This window comes from Sorex araneus, chromosome X (genome assembly GCF_027595985.1).
Source record: "Sorex araneus isolate mSorAra2 chromosome X, mSorAra2.pri, whole genome shotgun sequence".
Lineage (NCBI taxonomy): Eukaryota > Metazoa > Chordata > Mammalia > Eulipotyphla > Soricidae > Sorex > Sorex araneus.
In genome coordinates this window covers 360,740,345-360,761,770 of record NC_073313.1, presented here as the reverse complement: position 1 = coordinate 360,761,770, position 21,426 = coordinate 360,740,345, and the positions used below count along the sequence as shown (strand labels likewise).

General features: G+C 52.7%; 1 protein-coding gene across 1 annotated transcript in view; it reads left to right on the top strand.

The window, feature by feature from the left end:
* Positions 1–21,426, top strand: part of CIB4 (calcium and integrin binding family member 4) — a 44,980-nt gene that overhangs the window by 13,803 nt on the left and 9,751 nt on the right. Inside the window, exon 4 of the mRNA XM_004618921.2 lies at positions 18,965–19,106. Within this exon, the coding sequence (XP_004618978.1) occupies positions 18,965–19,106 (142 nt within the window). The remainder of the gene's footprint in view (positions 1–18,964; positions 19,107–21,426) is intronic.

The following is a 21,426-nucleotide window of genomic DNA, read 5'->3' as shown; positions in this document are numbered from 1 at the left end:
ACTGGGACAGTGGCTCAGAAAGGAGGGTCGGGGTCTCACTGAATAGAGACTCAGGGGCACAGAAGCCCAGACCTGCCTGTGCTGGGGGGGCGGGAAGGATTCGGTTTGTCCCAGTGCTAATGATCCTGGCCCTTTAGGCAACCTCTCCTGTTTGCTTGGTCGGTTTTGGTTTTATCGGCCACACCTGGTAATTCTCAGGGCTTACTCCCGTCTCGGTGCTCACGGATTATTCCTGGTGGTGCTGGGGATGAAACCCAGGTCACACGTATGCAAGGCAAGATCCCTGCCTCTTCTGTCACTCCAGCCCCCCCCCCCTTTTTTTGTTTATTTTTAATTCTTTTATTGATTCACCATGTGGAAAGTTACAAAGCTTTTAGGTTTAAGTCTCAGTTATACAATGCTCAAACATCCATCCCTTCACCAGTGCACATATTCCACCACCAAGAATCACAATATACCTCCCCCCTTCCCCCCACCTCCCCAACCCCCCACCCCGCATGTGTAACTGGTAAATTTCACTTTACTTTCACTTTACTTTGATTACATTCAATATTTCAACAAAAAAATTCACTATTATTGATTTGGAGTCTCTCCCCCCTAAAGTCGAACTGCTGAAAAGAAAGCATTTGGTAATATATTTTCCATTGCTGAGAATGAAGAGATATGAGGTCCGGAGGCCGCACTAGCAGCTCCAGCCCCCTTTTTGTTGCTGTTTTTTTTTTTTTGTTGTTGTTGTTGGGTTTGGCTTGGGGGCCACATCCAGTGGTGTCCCGGGCTTACTCCTGGCTCAGGGATCACTCCTGGCAGGACTCGGGGGACCAAATGGGGAGCTGATCTAATCCAAGCTGGATCCATGCCTGGCGAGCGCCTTACCTGCCGCTGTCCTCTCTCCAGGGAGGCAAAGCTTCCTGCACCCCGAGCTCTGAGGCTGAGGACGGGCTTCCTGTCCAGGGCACAGCTGGCTGAGGGCTGCAGGCCCCGGTGGGACCGGGGAGACCAGGCAGAGCCTCAGCGTGGAGCTGTCACTGTGCCAATGTCCCGCTGTCCTCTGGGTGTCCCCTCATCCCCGGCACCGGCCTAGCTTCCTGGGAGGACTCACCCCTTCCTCTCCCTGAGGCCATTGCCAGTGCAGAAGGGCCCCTACGAGGGCCTGGTGCAGTGGTCTGACCAACACCCCACCTCTCAGGAGCCAGAGAAGGCGACAATCAGAAGCAGGTTCTCTTCGGAAATGGCAAGAGGCACCATCTGGCCTCCCCCCTGCCCCTCCTCTTACCCCTCAGGCAGGGAGTGCCCCCAGGGTTCCGGTGGGTTCTGCCCTTCGGGAGAAGGCACTTGGCCTCCAGGACTAGGGCCGGCCAGTTGTGGTGGCTCCACTTCCACCCTCAAGTGCTCAGCCAGCCGGAACCGGAAGTGGGGTCAGAACTGGATATAAAACCAGAACCCGAAGCCTCAGCCCAGGTGCTTTCTCAGGCGTGCAGCTGCAGAGAGACCCCAGGAGACGCCAAACCCTCAGGAGCATCGTCAGGATGTGAGAAAGGCACAAGGCCTGCTAGGGACGAGCATTGATTGACCAGAGGGCACTGGCCAGATGGACACAGCGGAAGCTTCCAGAGAGGCAGAGACGCGCTTAGCACAGTCTGTGGGGCAGGGTGGGGAGGTGGGGCATGGGGTTGGTCTTTTATTGTGTGTCTCTGAGCGGCTTTGAGGGGGGGTTTTGCTGTCTGTGGGCGAGTCCATCTGGAAGGTGAGTGGACAGGAGACCTGTGGCCAGTTTAGGGAACTGAGCAGCAGAACTGAGCCGCAGGTGGCCTCTGGCGTCCTCTGGGCTCAGCTGATGCTGGGGAGTTGCGCGGATGGGCTCAGCCCGCTGGGCACAGGGGACTTCAACTAGGCAGCTTGCCAGAGCGCGCCAGCATGTGTCTGAGAAGGCACGGGAATGTGAGATGAACCAGGCAGCCAAGCCCCCGTGTCCTGCCCCTCAGCCTGGGCAGGAGACCCCCAGGGCCCTCGCCCGAGGAGGGCAACGCTGAGAAGACAAGCCGAAGCGCCTCCTTTGGCCGCCTAGGAAGGAGAGCTGAATGGCTGGGCGAGTTCTTTGGAAGCCAGTTTCCCTTTCGAATCTCATTTTTGTTGTGAAAAGAGCGTATGAAAATTAAAATGCATTTTCTCGGGGCTGGAGCGATGTGCAGTGGGTAAGGCCTGTGCCCGACCTAGATTCGATCCCCAGATCCCAGGAGCACCACTGGGTGTGACCCAAAAACCAAAGAAAACAGGAAGGAGAAGGCCCAAGAGAAATAAAAGCACGCCCATAAAAGATTGATAAAAGGTTGATAAAAATAAACATTATGAATTTTTTTTTAAATGCATTTCCTGAAAACTAGCTTCTGGGCATCCCAGCCTCCCAATCTTTTCCTTTTCCCACCTTTTCCCCACGGGCCCCTTTCTTTCACAGCACTATCGACTCTCATAGACTGGCTTTTCCCAGCAGGCGGACGTGTTCTTCCACATTGCTATACAGTCTGTGTCATTAGCATTTCCAAGGGCGCCTAATTGCTCTGAGTTCCGATCTACTGGGCTCTCCCTTTGGGTGTGGCCCTGTTGGGGTTCTTCGCTGCTGTTCTTTTCTGCACCTAATCCTACTTCTGCAGTGAATACCCGCGCACATTAGTTTCTTCATTAAAAACAAACATGTGTTTTCTGAGTTTCGATGTCTTGGTCGGGCTCAGAGGCACCAGCCGGGGCGGACCGTGCTCGGAATGTGAACTATGCGACTATTAAAGTCATCGTTATCCTGGCACTGTGGCAGCAGAGAGACACACACACAGCACAACAGCCTGGGCTCTCAACACCCGCAACCACGTCCCGGAGCCCGGCTGCCTCCGAAGTGGCCTAGATTCACCGACTCGGCTTCCCCTGGGCGGCCCCTGCTGCGGCCGATCCACCTCCTCCATCCCTTGCCCAGATGCGCTCTCCATTATATCAACATCTGCTGAGCGTCAGCACCCCCGGCCACGGGACACCCCCATCCAGTGCTCTGCAGCAGGCAGCAGCCTGGGCAGGGTTGTTGCTCACCCTCCCAGGACAGGAAGGATGCTGTGGCACCTCCTCTTGGTCCTCTTCCTCCTCCTCTTCCTCCTCTCCCTCCTCCTCCTCCCCCTCGTCCTCCTTTTCCTTCTCTTCAGACTCCTTCCTAGGCGCCACCTCCCTGCCCGCATCCCAGAGAGTTTTTCCATTTCGATGCAGCAGCTTCCAAGGAAATTGCCCCAGACCTTCCCTCAGAGTCTTCCTCTCCTTCACCCGAGTGACTTTCCTTCATCTAAATATCATTTAGTACAAGCCACCCCTGGGAGTGTCCATGGAGACCCGGAGTGACCCCTGGCTACAGAGCCAGGAGCAGCCCCCTGGGCACTGCCGGGTGGGGCCCAACCTCCAATGCCCCCACTAAGAACAGCACGAAGAACAGAAGGGCCAGGGCCAGAGAGATAGTGAGGGGGTGAAGTTCTTGCCTTGAACAGAGTTGACCCTCATTCCCTCCCCAGCACCACATATGGTCCCCCTGAGCACTGCCAGGAGTGATCCCTGAGCACAACGTCAGGAAAAAGCCCTGAGCACTGCCAAGTGTGGCCCAGCCACCCCCTCCAAAGAAGCACAGGGGCGCTGACAGGTGGGACATGAGGCCAGTTCGAGTTTCAGGCGTCCCGGGGCCTGTCTGCGGTCCCTTAGGCTCGGTGCCTGAGGTCCGGCCTGCCATAGGTGCTGATGGACCAGGCACGGCTGGGGGCTTCACAGCCAAGGGCAGCCTGCTGGGGTGGGGCTGAAGGTGGGGGACACAATCTTTTCAGGACCCAGGGAGACAAGCAGGGGTTGGCGTGGGGGTGGGGGAGGGGTGGAGGTGGGGTCCAAATTCCAAACATCTGCGCTGTGGGGTCCTGGATGATCAGGGTTGCTTCTGTCTGGGCCCGGTGGGGTTTCATGGGGGCTGAGCCTGGGGTGGGCGGCCGAGAGCTAGGGGCTTGCTCTTCGTGGGAGGCGGCAGGGGGGCCGATCTACTCTGCTCTTTATTGGGGGGAGCTTGTGAAGGACAGAGCAGAGGAGACTTCAGGCCTCTCGTCCACCAACACTCTGGGCACTGCCTGACACGTGACCCCCACTGAGGGCTGGGTGCGGGCAGGCAGGGGTCTTAGAAAGGCTGCCACACACCATTCACTCCCCCCACTGCTCTCTCTACCGTTTGAGGGCCCCACCTATCCGCCCATCTGCGGGCAAACAGCTGCTCTCTCGAGTCAGGCCACCAAGAGAGGGGTCTTCCCACGCACGGAGTCACCCCTACCCCCGGGCTGGTGGCTTGCTTGCTCTCCTGGTAACTTCATCCAGCGGCAAAGCTCAGAGAAGGGTTGAACCCAAGTGTCTGTCAGAGAGAGAGAGAGAGAGAGGGAGAGGGACGGAGGGACGGAGGGAGACAGAGGGGGAGGAGAGAGAAGAGAGAGCCAGGCGGGAGATGCAGAGAGCCTTGTTTACCGCTCAGGGCTGCTGGTCCAGAGGAAGATGCTGTGTTTCGGGAGTTTCTCCCCATTCCCCAGCGCAGGGAGGTTCCCCACAGAGGAAACTTGCCCACTGGAAGCGTTTGCCACTTGGCATTTGGCTTGGCAATGGCCACCTCCTGACTAAGAAAAGGAAGACAAAATGTATCTGGACTTTGGGATCCTTACAGAGGAAGAAGTGCTCTCGGCACGGGATGCGAGCTGAGAGAGACGGGTGTCTGAGACAGGCCGTTGGCGGGCCCCGGGCAGCTGCAGGGGTCTCAGCCGCTGGGTGGGCTGCCAGGGGCCTTCCCGCTCTTGAGACCTGACTTTAGAAAGGGCTCTGCAAAACGGCCAGATTCTGGTCTGCACACACGGGGGAGGGGAGGACAGTGGGAGCAAAGGGGTTGGCCTGGCGCGGGCTGGGGGTCTGCTGGGAGGCGGGAGGAGAGGGGCGGGAAGGGCACATTCTGGAAAGAATTCTGTAGGGATCACGGGTGTTCAGTGGGGTAAGCCGGGGAGCAGCTGGGGGCGGGGGTCCCCCCTGCGCCTGCTGTCCTTTCTCTGTCTTCTGTCACCAGTGACTGAGCACACCCGTCATGCACATTCTGGGACCCTCCTCCTGGGCTTCCGGCTCAGACACCCCTGGCCGGGGTCCCAGGAATGTGGGCTCGGGTTGTGGGGGGGGGGGGCTGAGGGGTGCCCGACCTGTCTGCTCCCCTCACCCTCCTATTTTGAGGGCCCTGGAGGACTCATGTGAACACAGTCTCACAGTTAGCGACTCACCCCAAGGCCACCCTACTGCTGGCACCCACAGGCACCAGCGCTGACCATGGGCACTGCCCCCCCCGCCCCCCCCACCACCAAGCACATGGGCCTGTTCCTGGGGCAGGAGGGGTGTCAGAAGATCCCCGGGCTTGGGATCTTCCATTTACAGGCTGAGTAGGGGGCCTGGTGATGCTGACAGGGAGCAGTGAAGATGGGGTGGGTGCAGCTGCTGGGAGGTGGGCTGCCAATTTTAGGGGTCTGGCCAACACGCAGAGTTGTGACCCATTTTGTTGTTTACATTTTTGCTTTTGGGGTCACACCCGGCCATGCACAGGGGTCACTCCTGGCTCTGCACTCGGGAATTACTCTCGGTGGTACTCAGGGGACCATATGGGATGCTGGGAATCGAACCTGGGTGCAAGGCAAACGCCCTCCCTGCTGTGCTATCGCTCCAGCCCCATGACCCATTTTACAGCTGGGGAAGTGGAGGCCATCTCCTCATGCGTCTCCACTGTCGGTGATGTTTTCCGGCTACCTAAATTGTTCGGTGGGTTCGAGGATCTGGTAGAGTCGATCTCAAGCTGTTAAAAATGACACGCTTGCCAGTGTAGACATGACGGATGTCACTAGCCAGGTGGGGACAGTTGGCCTCGTTGGGGAACGGGTATATTCAGTGGAGGAGAGGTGAGGTGTCTGTGGACAGCGACCCCGGAAGAGTCAGCCCAGGGATAAGCATGTAACCAAACTATAAGTTCATTCGAAAAGAGTAAGTTGCTAAGGGGGTAGGGAGGAGGAGGGAAACTTGGGTCCCTGGTGGGGGGACCCTGGAGCTGGTAATGGGTTCGGGGTTGGTACAATATATGCCCCAAACTATGTTACCAGCACCTTGGTCGATCTCGGTGCCTAAACAGAAAGAGAAGGAAGAGAAAAATGAGGCCATAAACCTCAATCGCTACAAGCTTGTGGCTGCCAACGGAAAAATTTGCCCTTCAGACCCCCCAACCCTCTGCTCCCGCCCGCAGCCCAATGCCCTGCCTCAGGGTCACCCCCAAAACCAAAGCCTCCGGCCCCAAGCTCCTCTGTGCTGGCAGCAAGCCCGTCTGGAAGGTTCCTGGGGACATTGGCAGGTCCCCGTGGACCTGGAATCTGGGAGGAGAAGGGCCTGGTGGTTCCGCGCCAGCTTCAGGCCACGTGCTGCCCGAGTAGCATGGCTGTTTAATAACATCGAACATTTTTATGGCCTCGCCCGCCTATTTGTTCCATTAGCAACCTGCCTGCCGCTGTCGGCAGGACACATCCTCGGCCACCCTGCCAGCCCATCTGTCACCGGCAGACAGCTCCCTCACGGGCCCCTCCCCCGGGCTGTGTCAGGAAGATGTCACCTAACACTCAGGGACCGTCCCTGTCCTGTGAGGACCTGGCGCGAAAGCAGCCTCGGGGGCTGGGCCCACAGAAGGACACTGTCCCCCGCCCCAGCCCCCAGCAGGCTCAGGCTTCTTGGCATCCAGTGAGGCTCTTCCTTCTCATCTTCCTCCTCCTTCTCCTTTTCCTCCTTCTCCTCTTCCTCCTCCCCCTCTTCCTCCTCCTCTTCTCCCTCATCATCCTCACAGTTGGCTCCAGCTGTGTTCAGGGCACACTCCTGGCTCTGTGCTCAGGGATCACTCCCAGCTATCTTCTGCCGCTCACAGGCAGTGCCAGGGATCGAACCAGATCCCTTAACCCCAATACTATCTCTCCGAACCTAGTTTCCTCCTTGTACAGATCAGAATAGAAATATATGACCAGGTTATACATAAGCCAGAGACACCTTAAGTCTAACCAGAACCTTGCTGGCAATTGGTGCTCACTCCCATTGGTTTGTGAAATGACTGACAGACTTCAGCTCAACACTGCCACCTTCTGGTGGAGTATCTCCAGTGCCGGGTGGACCAGAACTTCTGCTGTGGAAGAGAAGACTTCCCTAATGGGGCGTCCTTCTCGTTGGTCTCTGTTCAGTCCAGAACAGCCCTCTGGCTTCCAAGACACTAGGTGATCTCTGATAAGCTCATTCACATCCTGAGATGCAGCCACATTCCAAGGATGCCCAGTGCCCGGACTGGAGTGAACTCCATACCATAGATTTCCAATTCCTGATCCCCCTCTATTTCCTTTTGGTGCCCCACACCCACAAGAAATGAAGGAGCTTTTATTTTCAGTTAACTAAACATTTCCCTTATTTCTTCTCTGTAAGAAGCACTTAATGCTTGTAACTGCCTGAGGCACATTGCTCTCCGGAACCCTGCAAGTTTGGCTATGTTGTGGTTCCATTTTCACTTAGTTCAAATTATTTTCTCATTTCCCTTGCGATTTCTTTATGGATTTTCAAAATATCCTCTATCGTTATTTCTAATTCAATCTTGTTGCGACCAGAGAGCCTATTTTTGTATCATTTCAATCTTCTAAATTTGTTGAGATGTGCTTTATGATCCAGAATATGGTCTGTTGTGAAAATGTCCTAAGTGCACTTGAAGATAATGTCTGTGCTACTGTGTTGGGTGAAGTATCAAGTATGTCAAAATGATCAATCGCCTTTTCAACTTTTTAATATCCTGATGCATTGCTTTTTGGTTCACTCGTTCGATTGATGTCTTTATGGCCTATTACTGGTGATGTCCACCTTAATCAGTTAGTATATTTCCAGGTTTCTCCAGGTAAAACAGAACTAGAATGTGTGTGTCTTAATCTCCACATCCCACACACTGGTATGATTTTGGTGTGTATTTATCTTTTATATATGAACACCACAAGTTCATACTGATGTCTCTAACCCAGCACCACATCTAGACTCCACTTGTGCCTTTATGAATTTGAGTGTGTGTGATGCGAAACTTTATCTTCCTATCTGTTCTTATGTCTTAGTTCAGCCCAGCATCCAGATTGTTTCAGGGTTGTCAATCCCTGCCCCTGTGAGAAAGGTATTTACCGGAGAGAGGCCAGAGTTCATTTACGGCTCTCTTGGGCTTTAGACTTAAAATCATCCCATCAAAAGTCTTTAAAAGTCATTTGGTCTGCCCCTCTTTTCCTTTCAGTGACATTGTGCCACCCTTTGGAAATGTAGTTACTTGTACTTGTCATGATCTGCATTTTGTCCTGGATTCAGCAGCCTCCTGTGGTTTTAAGGTTTTAATTCGCACTCAGTTAACTTCATTCATAGTGGTTTACGGTGCTGTGGGTTCAAACAAAAGCACTAAGGCATGGTCCGCTGCCACGTTTAGATCACCCCCGCCCCATCCCTCCTCAATTTCCTTCTGAGTAGGGGAAAAGGCTACACGGGTCCAAGGGAATGTAGTGGAGGGATATGGCCCTCGGGCGGTTGGTGTTATCTCAATCAAAATTAAAAGCAGATTAATAAAAACCCGGTGCACACGGGGCTGCTGGGCATGAAACCCAAGTCGCCATGTGCAAGGCAAATTCCCTACCCACGGTCCTATCTCTTGGTTACTCAGGGATTATTTTTTTTTAATTTTTTATTCTTTTATAGAATCACCATGTGGAAAGTTACAAAGCTTTCAGGTTTAAGTCTCAGTTATACAATGCTCAAACACCCATCCCTTCACCAGTGCACATATTCCACCACCAAGAATCACAGTATACCTCCCCTCCCCCCGAACCTCAGGGATTATTTTAAAATAAATTTTAGTCATGATTTCATTAGGAAATCCTTTCTTCTGCTTTGTTTGTTTTTGGTTTTCGTTTTGGTTTTGGGCCACACCCAAGCAGTGCCCAGGGGCTATTCCTGGCTCTGTTCTCTGGGGTTGTCTCCAGTAGTGCTCTGGGAAGTGCTGGGCCTCCGACATGCAGATATACTTAGTGTATGCTCAGTCCTCAGTCTGAATTTAGCCTTTAATCTTCTTTCATGTCCAGGGTCTGAAGAGATAGTACAGTGGGTAGGGCACTTGCCTTGCACACAGTCGACCCAGGTTCAGGCACCACATATGGATGGTCCCCCAGCCCTACCTTGAACCCTGAGCACAGAGCCAGGAGTAAGCCCTGAGCATCAGCCCCTCAATAAAAAGACCCTAAACAAACTGGACATGGTTTACATTGCACCTTGGCTGCTCCAGTTTTCCAGCTAAGTTTTGCATTAATATAATATACATATACATTATGTATAGTAATATACATATACGCTCCCTGTGGCGTGTATGTATATTCATATCCTAAATACAGTAACAGATATATACATACCTCTTGGAGAGCCTGGCAAGCTACCCGTAGCGTATGCCAAAAACAGTAACGATAGGTCTCATTCTCCTGACTCTGAAAGAGCCTCCAATCGTGGGGAGAGACGAGTAAGAAGAGGCTGCTAAAATCTCAGGGCTGAGTGTAATAGAAACGTTATTGGTGCCCGCTCGAGTAAATCGTTGAACAACGGGATGACAGTGACAGTGACAGTGATAATAAAAACCCTGACATTTGTTCCCTAGCAAGGTTCCTTTGTATTCTATTCCTTCCCCTCCTCCAGCGACTAGCAGCCCCCCAGTCTGTTTTCTGTCCTCATAGTTTTACCAGGTCCAGAATATCTTACAAACGGGTGCCTAGCGCCTGTTGATTATAGCCCTTTGGGTCTGATTTCTTTCCCTTGGTAGAATAAGTTGAAGCATCACCCACATCATTGTAGGAATGAAGCGTTTGCTCTTTTTGCTTGCTGGGAAGTATCCCATTGTCTGGATTTGTAGTGTTTGTTTATCGATTCTCTCTTGAAGTGTGTATTGATTGTTGTGACTTGCCTTTTTCTTCTCTTACTGGGACTTTTTGAATGGTACAAATGTGTGATTTTAATAATTTCAATTGATGAAATGTTATCACTTGTGGCTTTTCTATTTTGCCATTGGTAGACTGTCAAAGAATCTTTGCCCCAAGGTCGTGAAGATGCTTCTTGCTAAAAGTTTTCTTATTAGTGTCCAACATTAAACCTGTGGCCAATCTGAATTTATTTTTTTTTCTTTTTGGGTCACACCCGGCGATGCACAGGAGTCACTCCTGGATCTGCACTCAGGAATTACCCCTGGCGGTGCTCAGGGGACCATATGGGATGCTGGGAATTGAACCTGGGTCAGCCGCGTGCAAGGCAAATGCCCTACCCACTGTGCTATGTCTCCAGCCCCAATCTGAATTGATTTTTATGTATAGTGTGAGGTTGGAATCAAGACTCAATTTTTCCTCCACACGGATGAAGCTCTAAACCTAACACCATTTGCTGGAAAGACCCACCTTTCCCCTAACCCATTACAACATCATCTTTCTTATAAATCAGGCACCCACATATGTGCATGTCTGTGTCGAGAATCTCTACGTGGTCATCGGTATGTTTGTCTCTCCTGGCATTAGAACCACACCCCAGAATTGATTACTAAAGTTTTCGTGTAGATCCAGTAGTAGAAAAACTTCAAGTTTGCCCCTATTCTTTTAGACTGCTGTTCTTTGACCTTTGTGTTGTCATATGTTTAACATCTATTTGTCAATTGATCTTTGATCTGCCAAGTTGGAAGACTTGAATTAGAACGTCACGAATGCCGCAGATCACTTGAGGACGAATCACTATCTTGAGAATATTGAGTTTTCCAGTCAATAAATATGGTAATAGCTGAAGGATTTTTTTTTTTCCTTTTGGAAATGCACAGGGGTTACTCCTGTCTCTGCACTCAGGAATTACTCCAGGAATTACTCCTGGCGGTGCTCAGGGGACCATATAGGATGCTGGGAATCGAACTCGGGTCGGCCGAGTGCAAGGCAAACACTCTCCTCACTGTGCTATCGCTCCAGCCCCTGATTTGGTTGGTTTTGTAGTGGTGGAGATCTAGCCCAGGATCTCGCACACAGAAGCTCTCCCGCTGAGCTGCTTCCCCGATCCCTGAGGAAGTGGTTTTATTTTCGGTTTTATTTAATGAGAGCACCATGATTTACAAAGTTATTAACAATTGAGTTTTATTTTTTTAATTTATATTATTATTATTATTATTGCTTTTGGGTCACACCCAGCGATGCACAGGGCTTACTCCTGGCTCTACACTCAGGAATTACTCCTGGCACTGCTGGGGGACTATATGGGATGCTGGGAATCGAACCCGGGTCGGCCACGTGCAAGGCAAACGCCCTACCCGCTGTGCTATAGCTCCAGCCCCCACAATTGAGTTTTAGACATACGATGTTCTAGCCCTGATCCCGACACCAATGTCAACTTCCTCCCACTGGTGTCCCCAGGTTCCTTCCCCTACCCTCCTCCACCCCCAATCCACCACCCCATGCCTCCCCCGTCCCAGCCTGAAAGCTCAGTAGTTAAATTTTTGCTTTCTTGATTTCACTGCTGTTGACTCTGTGGCCGTTTAGCTCCGTCATTCCTTCACACCATCCATGTATCCGAACCCCCTTGACCCCTGCTGCTTCTCACGTGTTCCCCCGCTCCTTCTATTTCATTCCTTCTCCTCCCTATACTCTGAGGCTGAGGGTGATCTAGGCATCCCCAATTAAACCATTCATTTCCTCATCCAGTTATTCTAAATACCACATGTAAGTGAAATAACCCTGTGTTTATCCTTCTGCTTCTGGCTTACTTCATTTACATGATGTCTTACAGTTCTATCCATGATGCAGCAAATTGCATGATTCCATCATTCCTTAGAGCTGTGTAGTATTCCACTGTGTATATATATATGCCACATCTTCATGATCCACTGATTTGTCAGTGGATATTGATTGTATTGAGCGCTGTAATGAATACTGACATGCATATGTTCTTTTGAATTAATGTTTTGGCACTAAATCTCAAATCTTGCTCCCCCCTCTTTCCAGGACTCAGGTATTTCTTGCCTTGGTTTGAGGGATCTCTAAGACCACCCTACCTCAGTGAGAATTTCTCCACCAGAAGCCTCAGGTCTGCATCTAAGACCTACGAAGGGATGGACACTTACATCCCACGCCCCACAGACACCTCTATCTGCTCTATTCCTGGACAGATGCTGGACATCAGTCCAAATGTTTACAAATATAAACATCCATTGTATCATCTTAGTAAGAGTTGGGAGTAGACAAAAATGAACAAAAAACAGAACCTTGTTCAAGAATAAGCACTAAAAGAGACAAAGATGAATTAGCAATGAGAAATTTTAAATAAAAGTATTACTTGACCTTAAAGAGAGAGGAGGGAGGAGAGAGAGAGAGAGAGAGAGAGAGAGAGAGAGGCCCCCATGATGTCAGTACTGAATCGTTCATGTATTTTGGTGCGAATTTTTTCCAGCAACTGTAAAAATCTCTTTTTGACTGCTCTCATTGGAGAAATGGTGAAGAGATATTTTTAAGCTCAATCCAAATATTTTCCCTCTGACTTTCTTCAAATCAAATCTCTTGTTCAATAACTTTGAGATTTTTTTTTAAGCCTGAATAATCTCCCTCCCTTATTTTTGGACGGGGACTGCAACCTTTTTGTTCTCAACACTGTAGTTTCTGCTCCTCTCCCCTGCCCCCATTGGGGGCTTATTTTCATCTCCCGTTGCTTGGTTGGCCGTGCTGTGAGGTCACACTCAGGAGCTACCTGTGTGAATTCCCATGAGGACAGACATGTTTAGCATCCCTTGTTCCAGCCACCGCCCCGCCCCCCCTCGCCCCCCAGGGTGTGCGCTATCCCTAAAGGAGAAAGGCTGTGCTCTCTGTTGTCACCTTCTTCCTCCTCTGAGAGCCCTTCTAAACGAGTGTGAAATTTAATGCAGACTGTAACTCTCTGGATTGCTCCCAAAACGCTTTGGCAAAGGCTTCAGGTTGTTAAGAGACACCACAAAAGTCTGGAAGATGCACCGCGCTGGGCCTGAGCAGGCTCCGCGCTCGGGCTGCTGCCTCTGGTCCTGTCTGCCTGGCGGTGGGGCTGGGCCGGAGGGCAGCAGCTGGGCTGGCCCTTTGCTGGGACACACGGGGCAGGGGAAGGCAGAGCAGAGCACGTTCCAGTGACACTTGTCGCAAGAGAAGTCTGTGTCCTGGCCTGTCCCGCAGGCAGCTGTGACGCCGGGAGCCTGGGTGGAGGGTGCTGACCGCGCTGGAGTGGACACAGGCCAGGCTCTCTGCCTGTGCCCCACGTGGCCCAGACCATCAGGCCCTCGCCCTGTGGCCTGACCTCGCCCCGGCACTCTGAACCTCCCCATTGCCCCTCCCACCCCCCACCCCCCATTCCCAGGCCAACTGGCTGCTTCCTGCCTCACCTCCAGGGGCTCTGGTGCAGTTCCTGCGTCTGCAGCCAGGCACAGAGCAGCCAGAGGCCCAGGCTCTGAGCCACTGAATCTAGGCTCTGCCTGGTGCACTTTCTATTAAACAAGACCCTTTTCTCCTTCCTTGCCAGTAGACTTTTTAAGAGGGCGCCGCTTCTTTATTGGATTTGTTTTGTTTTATTTTATTTTAGGAATTTCTCGAGTCGTGCTCAGTGGTTCACTGTGAGCCCGAGGATGTGGTGCTGGCCAGGACAATCTGGACCACACCCAGCAGTGCTGGGGACCGCCACCAGGACTGCACCTGGGAATGCCAGGGGACTGGATGGTGCCTGGGACCAAAGTGGGGTTCGCCACATGAGAGGCACTGACCTACCCCCTGTATTATCGCTCCACCCCCCACTTCCATATTTTAATGGGCTCCTGCTTGGCTTCGTCCTTTGTCTCTCTCTTTTTTTTTTTTTTTTTTTTGCTTTTTGGGTCACACCCGGCGATGCACAGGGGTTACTCCTGGTTCTGCACTCAGGAATTACTCCTGGCGGTGCTCAGGGAACCATATGGGAAGCTGGGATTCGAACCCGGGTCGGCCGCGTGCAAGGCAAATGCCCTACTCGCTTTGCTATCGCTCCAGCCCCCTTGGCTTTGTCCTTTGGCACAGGGCGCCTGAGTGGGAAGGGGGCAGGCGACCCAGGAGACCAGGTCTGAGGCCTCCCCTCCCCTCTGGGCATGCGCTCTCCAGTCCCCAGGCTCCCTGCCCACGCCTGCGACGAGAGATTAGTCTCCATCAGCCAGCTCGAACCTTCTGCATCAGGAAAATGGCTTAGGCACCTGGGACGCACAGATACTCCTTTATAAACCGTGCGCCCCTCTCCTCCAAACCTACCGTGTTGCAAAACAAACGTGCCAAGTGAAAACCCCTCAGAGCTCAAGAATACATGAAGTATTTTGAAAAGTAAAGTTCTCTTTATGTCGCACAGCAAAATGTCCTTTTGTGTTCTCCTGCTAATAGTTAGGAACAGCAGGTAGTGAGCAAGCTATGCTGCTGGACCCACATGGGTATTCTCTGAAATCTTGCTTGAGCACTCCAAGATGAAGTCAGTTGGAAGGTCTGGTTCAAGTGGGTTTATTTTTAACAGCTGTTAGAGCTGATCCAAAGTGGAAAAATGAACCATCAGTTGCATGTATTAAATTATGAGACTCATTTTCAGCCCCATCTACCAATTACAGGCTTTTTGTTGAAATTAAGCAAGTAAATGTCCATCTTCCTTTCTGCCAATCAGCGACTCTTCTAAGCTAATTGGGAAATGCTGTCTTTTGCGTATTTTCAACAAATGGACTCAGAAGCCCTGGTCACTCTTCATTTGGATGATTTTCAAACAGTTTGGAGAAATCTTTATGTAATATTTCCAGGTGTGATTTTATAGGAGGTACCACATTGTCAACAACAAATGAATTTCCTTTTCCACTGATTTCCCCCCCGAAGCACAGTTTCTTTGGGAAAGCACGGACTTTCTCACTCGTTGTCAAAACAACTCACTGTCACCTCGAAGAGTGGTCAGAAGAATTTAAGTCCATTTTTGGTGGCTTTCTGCAAGGAAGCAAAACTGCCAGCCGTCACTTGTCATCCTAAGAAGCTCAACAAATTGCCTGGACTCATCGAGTTGTACAAAAACATCTTGAATTTCTCTTTTAGTCTGATGGTTATTGGAAGCGCTCTGTTGAAATAACTAGAAAACCTTGTGATTCGAAAGATTTGCATAGTCGCTTGTTTTTGGTGAGGGAGAGGAAACCACATCTAGTGGTACTTGGGGCTCTGTGCTCAGAGGTAGTGTTTGGGGGACCATTCAGGACCAATCGTTGGTATGATTGAACCCAGGTCCAGTACCCTACCGGCCGTACTAGCACTCTGACCTGTTTGTATTTTTAATTTTTTATTTTTTATAATAAATTATATGTGTAGCGAGAGAGAGACAGAGAGTTTGGTTATTGGGTTTTGGTTTGGGGCGATATTGGGAAGTGCTCGGGGCCTACTCCTGGCTCATTGCTTTGGGATCATTCCATGGGCCCTCGGGTGCCTGGGATAGAACCTGGTTGGCCACACGCAAAGCAAGCATCTTACCTGCTGAGTTGTGTCTCCGTGTGGGCCTCAGCCTGTCTCTCACACTCAGTCAAGCTCAGCATGTTCCACCAGGCCCACAAGGGGTCGAGGAAAAAGTCACCAGGCCCTGTGGGAAGATTCGAGGTTTTCTGCTAGCCCCCCACCCCCACCCCGACCACTCCATCACTACCACCACCACCACCCCCGGAGGTGGACATTGCCTTGGATGTTGTCTCCAAGTTGTCGTGATGTCGCTGCCTGGTTTGGGGACCACACCCAACCAGGGGGCGGGACACACACTATGGCACTCTAGCGCGCGTGGGGATTGTTTGTCGTCTGGGGCTGTGGGTGCTCTGGGGCTAGTCCTGGCTCGGTGCCTTTGCAGTTCCGCCCTGTCCCAGCCCCAGCACCCCACGGCACTCTGTATACTTGGGAGTCCAGCATCTTTGGCTTCGTCATTTCCCTTTTTGTTGTTACTCTCGGGCTGGAGCGATAGCACAGCGGTTGGGTGTTTGCCTTGCACGCAGCCGACCCGAGTTCAATTCCTCCGCCCCTCTCGGAGAGCCCAGCAAGCTACCGAGAGTATCGAGCCCATGTGGCAGAGCCTGGCAAGCTACCCGTGCGTATCAGAAATGCCAAAAACGGTAACAATAAGTCTTACAATGAGAGACGTTACTGGTGCCTGCTCGAACAAATCAATGAGCAACGGGATGACAGTGACAGTGACAGTTGTTACTCTCATGATAATCAGGTGCACGCTTGGTTCCCGGGCTCCCGCGTTTTGGTTGTGGTACTCGTGTGACTACAGGGCGCTGGCAGTCACACACACCTCAGCGTGGCCCTGGGCTCCCAGCCGGCCTTTCTGCGGCCATCTGGCTCCACACGTGAGGCCGTGCTGGGGATTGAGCTTTGGCCTCGGACTGCAAGGCTGAGCCACGTCCCTGTGCCTCTGGGTTGAGCTGTCGAAAGCCAGGAACCCGCAGACAGCCCCGCCGGGAGGGTGGTTTTCATGCTGTCCTGCACCTGGCCCCGCGTCGCTCTCAGCCCCTGCTGCTCTGTGATGAGGAGCAGCCGTCTCCACATAAACGACGTTCTCACGAAAGCAATGCTGTAGGCCCGGGCCCAGTGCGCCTGCCTTAGCAACGCAGAGAAACACGATTCTTCATGTGCTTCATTATGAAATAGAACCAAGACAAAGCACAGTAGAAACCCGGGGCTCTCTGCAGCACCTTCTGCACGGGGAGATTTGTCTTGAGGCGTCTTTCTCTACCTCTTCAACATGCCCACTGCCTCGGGACCAGAGCAGGCAGGGGAGAGAGAGAAAGAGAGATATAAAGAAAGAGAGAAAGAGAGGGAGAGAGAGAGAAAGAGAGGGAAGACAGAAGGAGAAAGGGAGAGAAAGAGGGAGAGATAGGGGGAGAGATAGGGGGAGAGATAGGGGGAGAGAGAGGAAGAGAAGAGGGACAGGGAGAGCAAGAGGGAGAGGGAGAGAGGGAGAAAGGGGAAGAAGAGAAGAGAGGGGGAGAGAGTGAGAGGGAGAGATTGAGAGAGAGAGAAAGGGAGAGAAAGGGAGAGATTGAGAGAGGGAGAGGGATAGAGAGGGAGAGATTGAGAGAGGGAGAGAGGGAGAGGGGGGGAGAGAGGGAGAGAATGAGAGAGGGGGAGAGAGAGGGAGAGAATGAGAGAGGGGGAGAGAGAGGGAGAGATTGAGAGGGAGGGGGAGGGAGAGAGAGAGTGGGTAGGGCACTTGCCTTGCATGCATCTGACCAGGCTCATTCCCTGGAACCTCATACAATCCCCAGAACCCTGCTAGGAGTGATCCCTGAATATCTCCAGATGTGACTCTCTCCCTCTCTCCTTCTCCCTCTCCTTCTCTCCCTCCCTCTCTTTCTCTCTCCCATCCTTTCTCTCTCTCTCTCTCTCTCTCTCTCTCTCCCTCTCCCTCTCTCTTTACCTCATTTCTCCTTCTGCACAATTAGTTCCTGCGCTTACCATGTCGTGCTCCACAAACTGTTGTTGTCACCACTAGCAGCCTACTGTCCCCTTCTCCAGTGAGACCAGGCACCTGTGTGGATAGCAGTCACGTGCCATGTGTCTCAGGCAGGGTGGGTGGGCTCCCTGGCAGCCAACCCTGCCCTCCACCTCTGCCAGCAAAGCCCTCGGGAGACACCAGGGAAGGGAAGCTCGGAACCCCCGGGCACTCTCTTCTGGTTGGCTCTGAAGCCCCAGGAGAAGACTCTCTTCCCTGGACTTGCTATTCCCTTGCCGGCGCAGTCTAAGCCTTGTCTTCCACTGCAGTTTGCTAGCAGGAAGGAGTCTTGCTTAACCTAGTTCACTGTAAGAATGAACTGACTGAGATGTTGGCAAAGTACTCTGTAAAGCCACTTAGTTCTGCCCGGTGATCCAGAACCTTCCCAGGAGGTGACCCTCGGCAGCATCACTGAGACCATCAACCTGCGTCTTCCTGGTAGGGGCTGGAGTGTGGAGAAAGAACCGAGGACGGGGCGGTGGTTGCAAGCACCTCCTAACAGCAGGCAACCAGGATTGTCCTGGAACACATACATGTGCATGTGTGATTTTATAATGTGTCTAAAGTGGCTCACTAGCAAAGTGCAGAGCCAGGGTTTCAACCCAGACCTGACATCCACATCAGGATGTGGGTGGGGCAGAAGGGGTAGCTCTGGGTGTGCATTGCAGACAATTGCTATGCCATTCTTTGCATCTTTATTCCATTCTTTGCACTTTGGGGGTGAACATTAATTTTCAACTTTTATGCATAGATAAAAATGGGGGGAGGGGCTGGAGCAATAGCACAACATGTAGGGCGTTTGTCTCGCACACAGGTGAGCCGTGTTCAATTCCTAGCACCCCATATGGTCCCTTGAGCACCGCCAGGAGTTAATTCCTGAGTACATAAGCCAGGAGTAACCCCTGTGCATCACTGGGTGTGACCCAAAAAAGCAAAACGACTAAGAGGACCCCAGATGATCCTTTGCCAATGCAGGAGGAGAGTTGACTCCAATAGTTGAGGTTCTCGCTATTCTTTTCGTCTGAGACCCAGGCACTGTGCTCGGGAAAGGACAATGAGGCAGGCGGGATGGAGAGACGGTACAGCGGGCAGAGAGTTTGCTGTGCACACAGCTGACCCCGGTTCAATCCCCGGCATCCCTTAGGGTCCCCCAAGCCTGGGAGTGATTCCTGAGAGCAGAGCTAGGAGTAAGCCCTGAGCACTGCCAGGTGTGACCCCAAAACAAGAACAAACAAAAACTGAAGGAGGCAGGCCAGCCCCTGACATTGATGGGGCTCCTTCCTCCTCCCCCTGCCCCGCCCCACCACTCCCCCTGCAGGTCAACCCTTTCAGAGACCGAATCTGCAGCGTCTTCTCCCACGACGGCCTGTTCTCCTTTGAGGACGTGCTGGGCATGGCGTCAGTGTTCAGCGAGCAGGCCTGCCCCAGCCTGAAGATCGAGTATGCCTTTCGCATCTACGGTAGGCGCTGGGAGAGAGTGGGCTCACTCTGGGCTCCACCCACGGCGACACCTCCGTGGGCTGGTGGCTGTCTGGGCTGGCTTGGGTACAGGGGTTTGTATCACGCTGCTCAGTCGCCACGGATTGAAAACAAAACAAAACAAAAAAAAGATAAAAGGAAGGGGAAGGTGAGAAGGGGCTAGATTCTGGTGGCTGCAGACTCACCTCTGCCTTGAGAGAGACGAATGCGGGTCCCGTGTGCAGTGAAGCCCGTTCCACGGACCGATCAGAACACGCAGCTAACTGGCTCCTAACGGGAGGGGAACCTTGGGGGAACCAGTACACATGCGCCTCACCCGGGGACAGTCGAGTTTGGTTGATCCGTCAGTCTTCTTCCTGCTTCACCTATTTCCTAGAGGCCCAGCGCGTTTCCAATGCTTACATGCAGCCAGCCAGCCCAGATTCTGTCTCTGGCATCCCATTTGGTCCCCCCGAGCACCACCAGGAGTAACCCCTGAGTTCAGCTGGGAGTGGCCCTTCAGAACAAAAGCAAACAAACATGAAGAAACCCCAAAGCACTTCAGGACCTTAGGAGAGCAGCAGGATCTCCTGAGGCTCCAAGGCACCCGAGCAGAAGTGTGTTCAGCTCAGGAGATCTGCCTTCCTTCCCAAGCCGTCACACTGCAGGGCCTGAGATCAACGAGGATCAGTCCTTGCTACCTGTCCCCACTGTCTTCCCCTTGGTCCCCCATTTACCCATGCGGATCTCTTCCACCTTGAGCTCAAACACAAAAGCAAAAATCCGAGCCAGAGCGATAGTACAGCAGGTAGGGCATTTGCCTTGCACATGGCCGAACTGGGCTGAATCCCCGGCGTCCCATACGGTCCCCCGAGCACCACCAGGAGTGATTTCTGAGTGCAGAGCCAGGAGTAACCCCTGAGCATCACCGGGTGTGACCCAAAAAGAAGGGGAAAAAAGCAAGCAAAAATCGCAAAGTCGGGGCTGGAGCAATAGCACAGCGGGTAGGGCGTTTGCCTTGCACTCGGCCGACCCGGGTTCAAATCCCAGCATCCCATATGGTCCCCTGAGCACAGCCAGGAGTAATTCCTGAGTGCATGAGCCAGGAGTAACCCCTGTGCATCGCCGGGTGTGACCCAAAAAACAAAAATAATGATAATAATTCACAAAGCCTTTGGAATGGACACCCCCTAGGGGTTCATAAACTCCACGGCTTCCTGAGCTGGACCCAAACAACCAGACTTCTCTTTGGGCTGCAAAGTCTTGTTCTGCTCTAGGGCTGGCAGCACAATTAGGATCTGACCATGCCACTCTCTGAGTCTGGGGCCTGGCCAGGAGACTGCTGAGCAAAGAGAGGGGATCGTGATGGTGTGAAGGAAGAAGCGGAGGCAAAGGAAGGCAGCTGACACGGCGAGGGGAAGGGCAGATGTCCTGGAGAGGCTCCTGCAGAGCAGCCTTTGTCACAGTTCAAGGACGGAGCTCCGAGCTGACACAGGACCCCGCCAAGAGGGGCCTCTGTGTCAGCATTTCTCTGCATCGAATCCATCTGCACTGCCAGGAGACTTGGAGGAAGGCAGAATCTCAGCCCTCAGCACTCACCGAGACAGAATCCGCATTTGAACAGGAGCACAGTGACCCCTTGGCACCTTCATGTCTCAGAAGCGCCCAGGGTGCTCTGAAATCACCCGGGAAGTTTCTGTGGGTGAGGAATGCTTGGCCCCCCACTGCGGAGGTCTGATGCCGTGATGTCAGGGGGTCACTACCAGAAGCCAACCGTCCCTGTGGCAGGATATTCTGATGGGGAACACTAATGAGCCACTAGCACCAGAGTCACCCGCCAAAACTGCCAGAAAGACTCAGACACGGAGGCAACGGCCCCTACCTGGCAGGAAGTGGCTCAACCAGCCAGAGTATTTGCTCTGCGTGCAGGAGCTCGGGATTCGATTCCTGCCACCACAGGGTCCCCCAACCATGGCTAAGGGACACCCAGGCACTGAGCTGGGAGTAGCCCCTGCACACCACCAGGTGTGGCCCTGGAACCTTCCAGGCCAGAATCCATCCTGAGGGATGTATATGCCTCACCAGCAAAGATTCTGAACCAGACGACATCCGGGCACAGCCAGGGATAACAAATGTCCATTCCTCTTCCAAGACAGAACAGGGTCCCTGGAGGGCCTGGTTTGCTTCTCTCCGGCTGAGCAAACACCTTACTTTGAAGCACATGAGTCTCATCTGAAATAACTCTCCTGAGAGAGACACAGCCCATATGAGGGCATGAGAGGGGGCGGGGGGCTGGGGTGGGAGATGGGGCTCCCCTGGAAT